Below are 14,757 nucleotides of genomic sequence, written 5' to 3' on the forward strand. Positions count from 1 at the left end.
CTCCATATGGCATGCATACTTTTCAATAACCATACCATCATAGTTTTGAACCTTCATGAAGAGGGTAATGAATTCCACCTCACTTACAATAAGAGAAAGAAACTCATCCATTATATTCCCTTGATCAATTATGGCACCATTCGTTCGAGCTACCATATGTGATTGGTGATCTCCACGGCCAATTTCCCTTTTCATGAATCATGAATGGTCAAAATTCGACGTCGCTTCGAGCTTTGAATTAATGCCCATTCTCTTACACGCTTTTGGTACAAAGTCGACTGCGAATGCTCACTTATTCGAATTGGGATATGGCATGTATATTCTTCTGAATGATCGTCAAACTCTTTGAATTGGATCAAAGAAACCTTCGGCCCTGGGAAGATGAATCTCATTTCTTGCATTTAGCTTTCAGCATGCCTATGGTTTCTTGCGGCTCAAACAAAGTTGGGTCTCGATTGATCCCTGCGATCAATTAAGCCCTTATTCGAATGGAGTCTTCTCCTCGTCTTACTCACCTGGTCATTCGATTCCGATCATCTAAAATCTTGGTGATCGATTGTCCATGGCGACCTTCGAATAGATGCGGCTAATTGGATCCAGAATCTTTCTATGCTGGCCGTGCAAACAATTGCTGATCTTTCATTATCACCAATCGACAAAACCTGCCTGCTTTGCATTTCTGTACTGTGCTAAACGTTATCATGAGCAGCTTCGATCGGGTGTCTTGTGCATTCAGCTCCTCAGCAAGCCTACTTCCAACATGCGAGCGTGGACTTTGTGAAGTGCTCTTGAGGGACTTTAGATTTGTATTGTTACCGTCTACTCGTCAATTGAATTGATCATCTCCAAGAACAAGACACACACACATATTAGATAGATACACAATCTCTCTCTCTCTCTCACGCGCGCGCGCCCACACACACAAGCATATATGGATGTAGATAAATAAATAAAGCAGCCAGGCACCCATGCAGACATATGAAGGCACACGTGTTTGCGTGCACACATATATACATTGTTCATGTACACACACACATGCATGCGTACAAGCTTACGACCTATTTCCATGCAAGGCTAACTGTCCGCATTCAAGTGAGGGGATGGACATCAGTGGAGTTCCCACGTGAAGTTGCCGTTTGAGCATTCGATTATTCATTTGGATCCAACGAAATTTGCTGGGCTCCTTCTGCCATTCAGTGTTGGTTTCAGCACCGCACCTTATACATGCATGTATGCATGTGCATCTACACATATGCATGCTCATGCACATCCACACATATACTTTTTTTTTTTGGGTGAGAACGTCCACACACACACACACACACACACACACACACACACACACACACTTATCAATGGTCATTATGACACATTGTGTATTTCTAAGTTAAGCATTCATTGCCCTAGATTGGAATGCCAAAACATGCCATATTGATATTATTTCATAACACTCGATAACTCCTATTTATTAATAGCTACTCTCTTTTTAAATTAGCATAACATTTGGTCCCCATGGTCCTATGCCTTTATGTCGACTTCAAAATACGAAGCAACTATCGTGAGCATTATTGGCTTGTGTGTATTAAATACTACTTCTACAACCTGGCCAAACATCTCATTCATTAGTCCTTCCTTTGATGAACAAGTTATAATGATAAGCTTGCTCCCACTAAATGATGTGACTTTTGAGTCCTATCATCATGATGAAGGAGTCTCATCAAGGGTCGACCAATCCGATGTGACAAATAATGATGAACTCTCTCTCTCTCTCTCTCTCTCTCTCAACCCCCTCGCTGTTGCGAGCCGCTTGCATGGTTAGGTAGTTTTGGTAAACAATACAAGTGTACTGAATTTTCACATTGTTACGCCTGATTACAATGCTCTATTGCTAGGGGTGTATGCATGAATGTATTGTGTGTTTACATGGTGTGTACATATGTCCCACATATGTGAGCATGCATGCATGGTGTGTAGGTACAGGTGCGTGCATGTGTGGTGTCATGTGTGCATGTGTGTCATGAACGCCATATTTATTTCTAGCTCTTAGGAACCCACAATTTGGATGTTGTACATTCAGATTGATAATCTATCCATGATCTTTATTGTTCATAATGCACATGTATTCGTGCATGCGTGTGCACACACCCTTCATAGGTGGGATGTGGGGTGCACACACACACACACACACAAGTGGGGGGTGTTGTAGGATGGTTAGGAAAAATAGAGATGACACAAAAGGCCATTCACTTTCTTTGATTTTTTATCAAACTTTGAAGATGTACAATGAATGCAAAAATAATGTCTAAAAAGTAGATTGAGTCACCCTCATAGCCATTTCACCAAATTAATGGTTCAAGTGTGCTGCATTTTAAAATTGCAAGTTTGTGTTTCACTCCTTTTCAAGTAGTCTCTTGCAGAATTTGTGTCCCCAATTTCTTCCACCTAAGCCCTAGATTTATGTTATACGGTTTTTCTTTTTGAAACCCTTGTTGAAAAATACGTACACGGAGCATGGATAACAAAATTGATGTTTAGACATTGCATGCCATCAAAACAATGCCCATAGAATTGAACCAACCATTGACTAGGAGATAACCAACTTAGATGCAACCTATATATTTTAATGACCTTGAGGGCATATTGACTTTGAGAATAAGTTTAAAATTTTGTAATATTCTCTCTCTCTCTCTCTCTCCCTCTGTTTGTCTCTCTCTCGATCTCTCTCTCTATCTTTGTCTCTCTTTCTCTCTCATACACATATATAAATGCGCACACCCACATCCACACCCATGCACCCAAAGACTCACATTCAGTCATGCAAGGCAAACACATTTGACGAGGAGTGTGAAACATGATGGGTGGTATGTTCATGGCTCATTGTGTGAGGATTTTGTGTTTTTGTAAAAATGATCCTTTGTTTTGTCCCCTTTCTTAAGTCATGGGAAAGGCAAAGGGACACAATAACAACTAAATAACTGTGTTCTTGTCTCTCTGGGGTTTGCGCACACAAGTTTTGAGGCAAATTTGTCTGGCATGCCATCATCGATAGGTGGGCATGAGAAAGTGGAGCAAGTGGGGGATCTGGGGAAAGGGTGAGGGTTTTGCATTGGGAAACATTTGTGTGAGGTGGGATGCAATGGGGCTGCCCAGTGTAGAGAGGGGAGGAGAAGGGGGCCGAGGGGGGGAAATTAAAAGGGCGGAAAAAACGAAAAGTGGGAGGGTGTACGAAAGGGAAAGGACCCCGGGGTTTTGCGTCCAAGTCGGCGATGATGTGGCGAGGGAGGAGATGATGAAGCGTGATGACGTGGAGAGGCGTGGGGCGTTAAAGGGGGTAGGTGGATGGACGGGACCCAGGCCACGAAGAGGGGTGGCCACGTGGAAGGCGCCACACTAACGAAGGCCGGGACAAAAGGAGCGTTGCGGAGGGTGGGGCCCATGGAGTCGGGTAAGCGTTTCCGGCGGCGGCGGAGGCGGGCACGCCGTCTGGACGAATGTCGGCACGGGCCCCGTCAAGCTGACGTGTATAGTGGCCACCGGGGCAACTAAACACACGTGGAAGGGCCATCGTGGCAGATTCTATTAGGCCTACAAACGAAATCTAATTAGTCAGACTAATCGTCCGGCAAAATAGTCTGTGAACGTAAGGCGGCGCCATGCAAAAACCCCCTTTTTTTTACCCCCAAAAAAAAAGAAACGTTCTCGGTCTATAATTTCTTTCAATATTCTAATTTCTCTCGTCTTCTTCAACTGTGAAAATCTTTGTCAATATTCTAATTTCTCTCGTCTTCTTCAACTTCAATAGACGTCTCCGCTGTATCTCCTTCTATTGAAATTTTTTTCGCTTCTCACCTCGCTTGTGCTCTCTGTGTTTTTTACGCCATTCTTGTCACCTTCCTAGTGATATGTAACGATTGAATTGCGTGATGACTTCGATCTCTACAATACTTTAACCATACCCTCGGCCGAATCGACATCGCCTCAGCTTCAACGCCCTTCTCCACAATACTTTAACCATACCCTCGGCCGAATCGACATCGCCTCAGCTTCAACGCCCTTCTCCCCCCCCCTCTTTCTCTCTCCCTCTCTCTCTCTTTCTCTTTCTCCACATCGCATCGATATGTACATATCCTTAGCCTTCTCTCTCAGCGCAATCGACATAGCCTCAGCTTCACACTCTCTCTCTCTCTCCCTCTGGCTCTCTCCACATCGCATCGATATGTACATACTTCACCATCTATGAATCGACCTCCACTGGTGCCTCTCTCTCTCTCCTCACTCTCTCTCACTCTCTCTCCCTCTCTCATCGCTATTTGGTTGTCATTCTCTCTCGTTCCCTCACGTTCAAGCGCATTATACGTAACGATATCCCCGCTGATCGACAAACTCATATCAGTATATATATGCCTGTGGCTGAACCCGAAGCTCAAGTCTATTCCTCCCTCTCTCTCTCTCTCTCTCTCTCTCTCTCTCTGCGGTGGCTACGTAACAACATCAATACTGATACATCCGTTTGTATCTTTATTGGTGTTGACATTCCGGCAGGCTCTCTCTCTCTCTCCCCCTCGTATCCTGTCTACTGCTTTCAAGCTTCCACTCTCTCTCTCTCTACTCTCTCTCACTGCGCGGTCGGTACTGTGCTGTTGCGCGGTGGCTAAGTAACGGCATCGCGCGCTTTCTCTTTCTCTCTCTCGCGCTGTTTGTCTTTCTCTCGTACTGCTTTCGAGCTTCCACTCAATCTCAAAAATCCCGCTTCTATATCCACTTAAATCATATCTTGATCAATGCCCACAAACTATTTCAGTATATCCACCTACGTTTCTTCCTAGCTCTCCCTCTCCTGACCGCCCATAACCTCTCCCTAATTTCTTTCCCGCCCACACCCCCTTCATTGCTCGCTCCAGCACTCTCGGCCTTATGGATCCCCCCCGCCCCCTTCCCTCCTCTCATTCTCTCGCCAATTGGATTCTCATCATCGTCTCTTGCTGCTTCTTGCTCTGGTTTTTACCGGCTTGCCTTCGCATCCTCGATCTCCTCTGGTGGACGCCCAGACGCCACGCCAGCATCGCCCGGAGGCAAGGGTTGAAAGGCCCCCGCCCTCGTCTGCTCATGGGGAACGCACTTGATGTCAAGACCATGAGAGAGGGCGTGCCGAATGTCTTGAGCTCTTTCAGACACGACTTAACTTTGCAGCAATTGTTCCCTGACTACGTGTTGTGGACAAAAATATATGGTAAGCTTCGCTATCATTCAAGATCCTGTGGCATAGCCTCCAGCCGAATGAGAAACTGTGGTTGCAAGAGCTGCTTCAGTTGTTCGAAGTCCTAATATCGTCGCAGGATTTCCGAGTTGATGTACAGGTAAACGGCACCTTCTTTGGTGGGGACCTGATGCGCATATAGTCACAACGGATATGGATATGCTCAAGGAAATTTTCTCTTCTAAGCAAACTTTACAATTGGGAAAGCCGTCGTTACTCCAACGTTTCCTAGAACCACTGACCGGCTTGGGACTTGTATTATCGAATGGGGAAACTTGGGCACACGAAAGGAGGGTCATAGGACCGGCTTTTCATTTCGAAAAGCTCAAGGTAAATAATTTCATATACTTCTGCTTGTGCTTGATCATGTGTTGAATCTCTGTATGTCCCATGCTAATTGCTTATGCAGGGCTTGACTTCCAAAGAGAAGTTGCACCACTGACTCAATATTGGTCACAGGGGTTTTCGGAGAATATGGCAAAGCTGACGGAAGAGATGTTGGAAGAGTGGCATCACGTTGTCAAAAACGGTAAGGGAATCGCTGAGATTGAAATTGAAGAAAGCATGATCAAGCTTACTGCAGACATCGTTTCACATACGCAATTTGGGAGCAGCTACAAAAGAGGGAAGAAGGTTTTTCAAGAGCTTGACAAATTGAGATCTTTTGTCTGCCGTTATGGTCACTTATTGATCCTTCCTGGGATTAGGTAGGCAATCAAATTCGTGCGTTTCTCATAACTTAATGTTGTTGGAATGTAAGACCGATTAAGGTCTTGCATACACGCAGTAAAGCATAGATGTCTAAAGACACCCGCTAGCAACCATCAGGATGAGCGTCTATATCTCTATGTAACTTCATTATCAATACAACATAGTTTCTACGTAAGATCTCTGTGTACAATTGAGTCGGAAGGACTCCTTCAAACTTCCACATGGTATCACGCCGGCTCTCTTGCCGGCCTGCTGTGCGGTCCTCTCAGCCACGCTTGACTCCTTCACATTTGCCATTTTCTTCAGTGTCGTTTCCTTCTTCATCGAGGAGCAGTAGCAGAAGTCCTAGATGGACCCCGCACAGGCTGGCAGGAAAGCTGCTCTGATACCATGTAGGAGGTTGAAGAAGTTCCATTATGCACAGAGATATCCCACAACCGAGTTTTGAATAGTTGATTCAGTGTGAACTACGCCTTCTTTGCAGGTTCCTCCCACTCCCACCTTTTCTTGAATTGAGGCGGCTGAAGAGAACTGTTGAGACGTCCATCAGGGAGATTATACAGGATCGCAAAGCCCGTGTAAAAGTTGGAAAAAGTGCGTCTTATGGAGAGGATCTACTGGGTTTAATGCTTACTGAAAGTGAGAAAAAAACTAGTCGAGACCAAAATCAACCACAGCTTACTATTCAACAGCTGGTGGATGAATGCAAAACCTTTTTCTTTGCGGGGCATGAGACGACAGCTCAACTTTTGACATGGAGCTTGCTCTTACTGGCTGCCAACCCCTCCTGGCAAGAACGAGCCAGAGTTGAAATCGCTAACGTCTGTAAGGACAAACTTCCCGATGCAGAATCCGTTAGCAAGATGAAAGTCGTAAGTTGCTCGTTTTCCTTTTCATCCCCTTATTGCTTGTAGTAAGAAACGCATGCTGCGGATTAGTTTTGCTTCTGATCCGATACAAATATTCTGGGAGAGGAATAGTGTGAGAAAATTTGGGAAAAAAATTCCGGTTCTTCTTTTTGCGAAGTTTCATTGATCATAGGAATCAAAACGTATATCTGCCTGAAATTGGTTAAGAGTAGTTAAGGAGCTTCGAGGGGTAGAAAATAGTGCTATTTTGTAGTTAGTTGAGTAGTTGGAGCTTGCGGTTCGGGATATTCCACATTTTGTGTTCTACATCTCGAAGACTCAAATAGATGAGCTTTATCGTACTCTACGTCTTGAAGATTCAAATAGATTAGCTTTATTGTTTGCGCAGTTCCTAGTTTCGTTACATTGTTAAAACTCGGGACTCGGGAGGCTGCTGTCTGCTTCTATTGGGTTACAATCCCAGGTGAAGGCTTTTTGAGTTTCGTGTGTGCGAGTGTTGAACTCTCCTCTCAGGTCATGTCCTTGTCGCCGCTGTATCTCTGATGCTGTAACCTTTCAAGCTTTGCGGATGAAGGCTCTTCAACGGGGTGTGATACGTTTTTATTACTGATCAGACATTTGTCCCCCATGATATTCAATATCCACTCTGAGCTCCAAAGGCAGCCCAAAAAAACGAAAATAGTTGTACGCTGAAGACTAACTTTTGATTTTTTGTCCCTACATGCAGGTGGAGATGATATTATTCGAGACTTTGCGCTTGTACTCTCCAGCAAACTCTATTGTTCGAGCGGCTCTGTGCGACATGACCGTGGGCGATTTGTTCGTGGCCAAAGGGATGTGTTTTTGGATACCCATAACTGCCGTCCACATGGATCCGGAATTGTGGGGAGACAGCGTGTATGAATTCAATCCTGACCGTTTTGCGGATGGAATCGGAAAGGCAGCAAAGCATCCACTGGCATTCATGCCTTTCGCATATGGACCGCGCAATTGCATTGGACAAAATTTCGCCCTGATGGAAGCCAAGATCGTGCTGGCCACCATTCTTCCCAGGTTCAAGTTGACCTCATCCCCCAATTACAAGCATTCCCCGGAAGCCATGATCACCGTCAGGCCCAAACATGGAGCTCCCATTATGGTCGAAGTCTTGTAGGAAATATCTCCTACACATTCGACAAGCCTTTCCCTTTTTTGAGTAACAGCATTATAAAGTCGAGTTGCTTCTTGCAACATCTATTCTTTGCCCAACGTTCAGCGTTAGCGGGTAGCTGTGATTGGTCATAAGCTCGCACTCTGCCTGCAGGCAGCTTGTAACATAACTCACCTCCTCCTTTTAACTAGCTTTCTCGTGCTTGTATGTACATATTCTACGCTCATGTAGATCAAAGACTCTTTTTGTAGGGTGGGTGAGACCACGTATACAAGAGCTTCTTTATTTAATGTGTCATGTCTCTATGTACTCTCGTGAATAAATTCTCCGTGCATAATGAGTTTTCAGTCCAACATGTTTAGTGTGAATACACACAACGTCTAGGTTCATTGGGAGCAAAGCACCTTCTAGTATGATCCAATATGTACAAGTATGAATCATGTCTTGGGACTCTCCCACATCACCACACCAAAAACAGGCTTTCAAATAACTTTTGAAGGCAAGGAGATGCTTGATCATTATCAGAGAAGGGAAAGTTGAGGTGGAAGATCTTTATAGACCAAAATCCACTTTTTGTGGGCCCTCAATGCATGCAAAAGGCTTGTATCCAAATGTCTCTAAAAGGCAAATGGTGGTAGCTCATATTTTTTACCGCTCACCTTATTTTTTAGAAAGAAATTTGCTTCTTGATCCTTATGCCAAGAGTTTCAAATGCAAAATTGAGCAAGAAGTCTTAATCATGCTAAGAAGTGGGCCATATGTTGGAGTGTGAGTAGTTAAATCGAGCTTTAGATGTAGGACCACTATAACATGCAATTGGCTGTAGGCATTGCCATGGTTTGGAGGGCATGGCCATCCAAACTTTAATACCTCCCAACTAATTCGACAAGCCTTGCGAAGTCTAAAAGAAAGTCCTCCCCTCGAAGCCCGCTTATTTCCAAGGTCAAGCCCCTCCCCATGCCATTAGAAGTTTTACTCCCCAATGCCATCCCCCTCTTTGAGCACCAACTCCAACTAGATAAAATGTCCCCTAGAGCACTAATCCAACAAGCCTCACCAAGTTTAAAAGAGACTCCTTTGCTCAAAGCCCCCATATTTCCAAGGACAAGCCACACTCCCCATACCATTAGAAGTTCTACTCCCCAATGCCATCCCCCTCTTTGAGAAGAATCTCGGATCCATCTTGCCTCAAGACCCATATCGGATACATGGCTTTCCCCCTAGGCAATTATTGTGCTAAGAGTAGCACCCAAACCTAGGGTCCTATCTATCGACCACTGTGAGAGCCTCTACGATTGCATGGTGGACACTCATGACATAAGTACAACAACATGGTGTACAAAGAGAGGATCAAATATGAAAAGGAATGGTGAGTAATTGTGGTGCACATTGAAGCCTTGGAGAAACCAATAGCGAAGTCACTTCTCGACTACACCAATTGCCTCCTCAAGTGGATTGAGAAATTACTTGCAATTACCATCACTACCCTACTTGTTGTGGGTAAGGTTTCAAATAATTTGTTAAAGACCTCTCAAAAAGTGACGTGTGAGCCATATTGTCAACACAAAATTACAACTAAAGTTTGCACACTTGGGCATCATAATTGGATGTTGTCCTTGTCATTGACCAACCGAGAAGAAAAAGTGGTAGATCTATTCTAAGTACCCATTGAGATCAATGCCTTTTATCCATGGCCTCCCAATATCTATGGAGGATGACCCCATTGCTCCCAATCCTTTATAATGCAACTAGAATAATGGCTGCAATCTAGCACACCCAGTGATAAAAGTCATAGCCTCAACCTGTTGCAATAGGGTTCACATCTATGGAGGCTGACCCCATTGTCCCATTCCTCCTCATTGATCCTAGCAGTTCGGACCCCTACCCTTAATAATACATGATAGATAATGGTTGCACTCTAGCACACCTATTGTTGAATTACAGTCTTAGCCCACCACATTTAGCTCACCAATAACCTCATATCATGCACCATGCAACATCAACTACTTTGTGGATGGCACTCAACTGGTCCCTACCAACCCCATGTTTCGTTAGGATTTAGACCAAGAGGACTCAATCTAAGCTAAACGTGGGAAGGTGTTGATTCCCCATCACTTGCATGCACGAAACTCTTATGTCAAAATAGAACATGGTCGAGGTAGTAGCTAACTGGTGCATGAAGTGAAGCATGCAAAAGATGTGCAAGAAGTGGATTGGATAGGAGGTGGCAAAAAATAGAGTACAAGGATGACCGATCATGGCCGAGGTGGTGGTACAATAGAAAAGGGCTAATTGAAGCATGAAAATGATGGTGTAGTAGAAAAAGAGACAAAAAAGTTCTACAAGATGAGTAAAGAATGTTTCTTGCTAGATGGGTAGAGTGTTGTGTATTTTATGCATTGTTGTGCAAGAGATGAAGAGAGAGAGAGGATGGTGTGCACACTCATGGGAGGAGGCATTATCATACAGCATCATTTGTTTGTACTCAGGCCTAGGGCCCTTTTCTTAATCCAACCTAGACTCTTGCATTTTATTAGTGTTCATTCTGATTATAAGTGTCTTCATATTCCTTCATCACGATGTTGTAATACATTGATGCTCGCCTCTTACTCAACTTTCCCTCTTAGCAACCTAAGTAGTAACACTTTGAGTAGGCAATTCATTGTGTAATCAATGTAACTGCAAAGGAGAAAGGACCATCAACAAGCCAAACTTGATATGGATCTATGTTGGTACCACAAGGTAAAAGGGATACACACATATATACATACTATCCTATAACACTGTGTATCTGAGTAATCAATGTAACCACAAAGGAGAAAGGACCATCAACAAGTTAAACTTGATATGCATCTATGTTGGTACCACAAGGTAAAAGGGATACACACATATATACATACTATCCTATATACACTCACATGATTGATGTTCAAAGTGTTATAGCATTGGAAAATCCATAAGTACATTCCTCAAGAAAAAGAACTACAAATGTGAAGGTCTTTTTAGTTCCTTTATCAACAACAATAGGACACATACATTTAAGACCTATTTTTAAAATCGCTTATATTCGAATATTCTATGAAAAAAAGATACCCCTTTTCCATACAAATATGTAACTCCTTTTAGAAAAACTTCTATAAACATGCTTTTGTCAAAAACATGATTCTCGAAAAACTTAACTTAAAAATGGGTTTTTTTTTTGGGGGTAGTATTGGTTACACTACAAGAGTGTGAGGATGATCTCAATTGGTTGAACTTGAGGCTCAAGAAGGCAAGCAATATTTTATTTATTATTATTCGATTTGTATGTGCCCTTAAATTTCTATTGAGATATAGTCTTTTCACTTTTATTATTTAGTTGAAATTAATCAATATAGTCTAGTTGCAATCAAGTTAGCAAATGAGCAACGCCTGTGTAACCCTATGTTAAATGATAGATAACAACTTAGATAGATGGGGATCTTGATTAGTAGGAGCAACACGGAAGAAGACAAGTACCATATTGTGAAGTAAAGATTGTCAACCACTTATAGTTGGGTCTCTTTTCACAGCAACATGTATATAGGTACAATCACTAAAACATGGAATTTTTCTATAGCATCTCCCATGGTGAACATGAGATGGAGGAAGAGTAGCAGCATTGGTTTTACCATTCTAATGCAATATACTGATTTGTCTTTAGTTAGGCAACTTCCTTGTTTGAGATGTTTTATTGTTCTGATCAATACTTTAGTTAGGCTTGAATAGTTTTCATTAGTATGTATATATGTAAAATAATAGGAGGATATTGTTGGAAAGATATGAGGTATCCAAGTGGATGATGACTCATTTTGAACGAAAAAGGTACCTATCCAAAACAATAGTATCTTTACTCTATAGTCTTTTTTAAAAAGGGACTATATTGGGAGCTAACCATAGTCAATTATTTGTTAGTCCTCACCATCTAGCTCTTCTATTTTGTATGCTTAACTTGCCTCCTATCCTTGTTTTTGTGCAAGGTGAAATGTTTGATAGTAAAATTCCATGCGGCTATTCAAAATGAAATTATTGATTGAGATCATTTACCAAGTGATCCTAGCTAGTTGTTGACTCCTTGGATGGATTGAGATGGCTGTACTTGTATCTAATTAGATGGTAGACTAACTAATGAGTTATTGATTGGAATATCTTAACTAAATGAAGAAATAGACAAAGCTAATTGAGACAAGTTTACTATATCCATTAGTACAACATCTGCTAGCACATCTGTTAGCACACTTGTTAGCACATCTATTATTAGTAGGTTTTTTATGAGCAATTATAGCATATTTGTTATTGGCATATATGCTAATTAGCATATGTATTACTAGCATATGTGCTAATGAAGCATCTGTTATTAGCATATGTATTAGTAGAATATGTGCTAATTAGCATATCTATTATTATTAGGTATGCTAATAGTGCAAATATGTTATTAGCATATCTATTATTAGCATATGTGCTAATTATCTATCTATTATTAGCATATGTGCTAATTATCATATCTATCATTAGCATATGTGCTAATTAGCATATATATTATTATCAGGCATGTTATTAGTAGATTTGTGCTATTAGCATATTGTTAATAGCACATCTATTATTAGCATATGTACTAGTTAGCACATAAGGTATTCTATTAGCATATTTGCTAATTAGCATATCTATTACTAGCATATCATTGAGCACATGTGTTATTGGCACATCTATTATTAGCATATATGCTAATTAGCAAGGAGCTATCTGGTAAGAAGCATGCTGTAAGGTTGAACGTCTCAAGTTTGCTAAGAGACCTCGAATTCAACATACCTATGGTTTGAGCAAAATATATGATATTAGCTCACTTGTGTGTTAGCATATCTGTGAACATATCAGTTAGCATGTTGGTTAGTGAATCTGTGTTGTTAGCAGGTGTTAACACACCTACTATTAGAGTATTTGGTGCTATGTGCATATTGTTATTAGCACAACTTATGCTAGCATATGTGATACTATATCAGTTAGCACATCTGTTAGCACATCTATTAGCACACCTGTTAGTACATCTATTATTAGTAGGTTTTTTATTAGCACTTATAGCATATTTGTTATTGGCATATATGCTAATTAGCATATGTGCTAATGAATCATATGTTATTATTAGCATATGTGCTAATTAGCATATCTATTATTATTAGGTATGCTAATAGTGGAAATATGTTATTACCATATCTGTTATTAGCATAGTGTGCTAATTATTACATCTATTATTAGCATATGTGCTAATCATCATATCTATCATTAACATATGTGCTAATTAGCATATATATTATTATTAGGAATGTTATTAGCAAATTTATGCTATTAGCATATTGTTAATAGCACATCTAATATAAGCATATGTACTAGTTAGCACATCATGTATTGTATTAGCATATCTGTTACTAGCATATCTATTATTAGCATATGTGCTAATTAGCATATTAGCTTTACTAGCATACCTGTTATTAGTAAACTTTTTTTTTCTCGTGAAATCCATGTTGAGTTATATTAGAAAGTTGTCCCCAAAGAGGAGAGTTGAATATAAAATATGAGAACAATAACGCATTAGTTACAACACTTTTCGCATTGAGGGGTCCCCTTTCATGTCGATATGGCCTTTGAGGGTCCCCTCTAGGGGCAAGGGCCATATAGACATGCCACATATGTTTAGTGGAATGTCGATATGGCCCTTGCCCTTAAAGATGACCCCTCAAGGGCCATATCGATTACATTTTTAAATAGCTTAATATATGTTCTTAGAATGCCATCAAGAAGAAACAGATTAGGGCAAAAACATATACTTGTGTTAGCATACCTAAGTTAGCATACTTCTGTTAGCTTCCTTGTTAGCATATATATGGTAGTAAGTTAGCACACTTGTTTGCATACTTGTTAGCACACTTGTTAGAATACTGATGTTAGCATACTTATGTGAGTATACTAATGTTAGCATACTCGTTAGCACACTTGTTAGCATACTTATGTTAGCATACTTATGTCAGGATACTAATGTAAGTATGCACAAAAACTGAGACTTGTATTGAATGCTAGTGCATTGACTGAATCTCATTCTATTCTTTGAAAGCATAATTTTCTGTGAAGTCTACAATTGAGACAACCACATCATCAAGGAATTTGAGAATACACTCCTTGAATTGAAGCCCCTCCATTGGGCTATGTAGTTGTGTTTGATAAAGTGCTTCATTTCACTTTGTAAGAATTGCAAAAACTCCTAACGCTCCATATCTTTGTTCACAAGATATTTCCTCTTCTTCTGATTTCCATGCTTGTCAGCATCATCCACATATTCAAATAACTTCACAGTGATGGTTTTCCCTTCCTTCATTGTCTTTCAGGGGTAACAAGCCAACTTCTTTATGCCACAATCCTTGCATTCACCCATTAAACACTTCTTATGATGGAAGGTTGCATCATTCTGTGTTGGGCAGATCAATGACTCCCACAACTGAGTGAGACCTTTGTAAGTGTGTAGAGCAGATGAACATCTGTTGCTTGTGTCATCACTAGTAAAGAATGTGCATTTGCATTGACAATTCAAATGGATGCCAAAATTATAATGGCACATCGAGTTCAGCACATCTTTCAGAAAGGACATTTGCATATTGTATTCACAACAACATGTGTAGCCGTCCTCTAACTTGCACACAAAAAGGGGCTTCAAATATTCAACTCAAACTTGCACTTTGGATTTTTCTATTTAAATTAGTGAA

The 14,757-nt window shown here is 41.1% G+C and overlaps 1 protein-coding gene across 1 annotated transcript; it reads left to right on the top strand.

Moving 5' to 3' along the window:
• Window positions 1-4,491: 4,491 nt before the first annotated feature.
• Window positions 4,492-8,284, top strand: LOC147902709 (cytokinin hydroxylase-like). Its single transcript, XM_087373711.1, has 5 exons — window positions 4,492-5,230; window positions 5,358-5,587; window positions 5,717-5,964; window positions 6,453-6,840; window positions 7,565-8,284. Exons 1-5 carry the CDS (start codon window positions 4,915-4,917, stop codon window positions 7,988-7,990), a joined length of 1,608 nt encoding a protein of 535 aa, XP_087229837.1. The 5' UTR covers window positions 4,492-4,914; the 3' UTR covers window positions 7,991-8,284.
• Window positions 8,285-14,757: the final 6,473 nt, after the last annotated feature.

This window comes from Dipteris shenzhenensis, chromosome 4 (genome assembly GCF_047967505.1).
Source record: "Dipteris shenzhenensis isolate YYH24624 ecotype China chromosome 4, Dip_SZ_1.0, whole genome shotgun sequence".
NCBI lineage: Eukaryota > Viridiplantae > Streptophyta > Polypodiopsida > Gleicheniales > Dipteridaceae > Dipteris > Dipteris shenzhenensis.

What these genes read in the sequence shown, in the direction of transcription:
- LOC147902709 (XM_087373711.1), top strand. Translation starts at nt 4,915, where the DNA reads ATGGATCCCCCCCGCCCCCTTCCCTCCTCTCATTCTCTCGCCAATTGG. An exon ending in GTTGTGGACAAAAATATATG is followed by an intron (nt 5,231 to 5,357) that starts GTAAGCTTCGCT and finishes GTTGATGTACAG; the next exon opens with GTAAACGGCACCTTCTTTGG. An exon ending in CCGTTAGCAAGATGAAAGTC is followed by an intron (nt 6,841 to 7,564) that starts GTAAGTTGCTCG and finishes CCCTACATGCAG; the next exon opens with GTGGAGATGATATTATTCGA.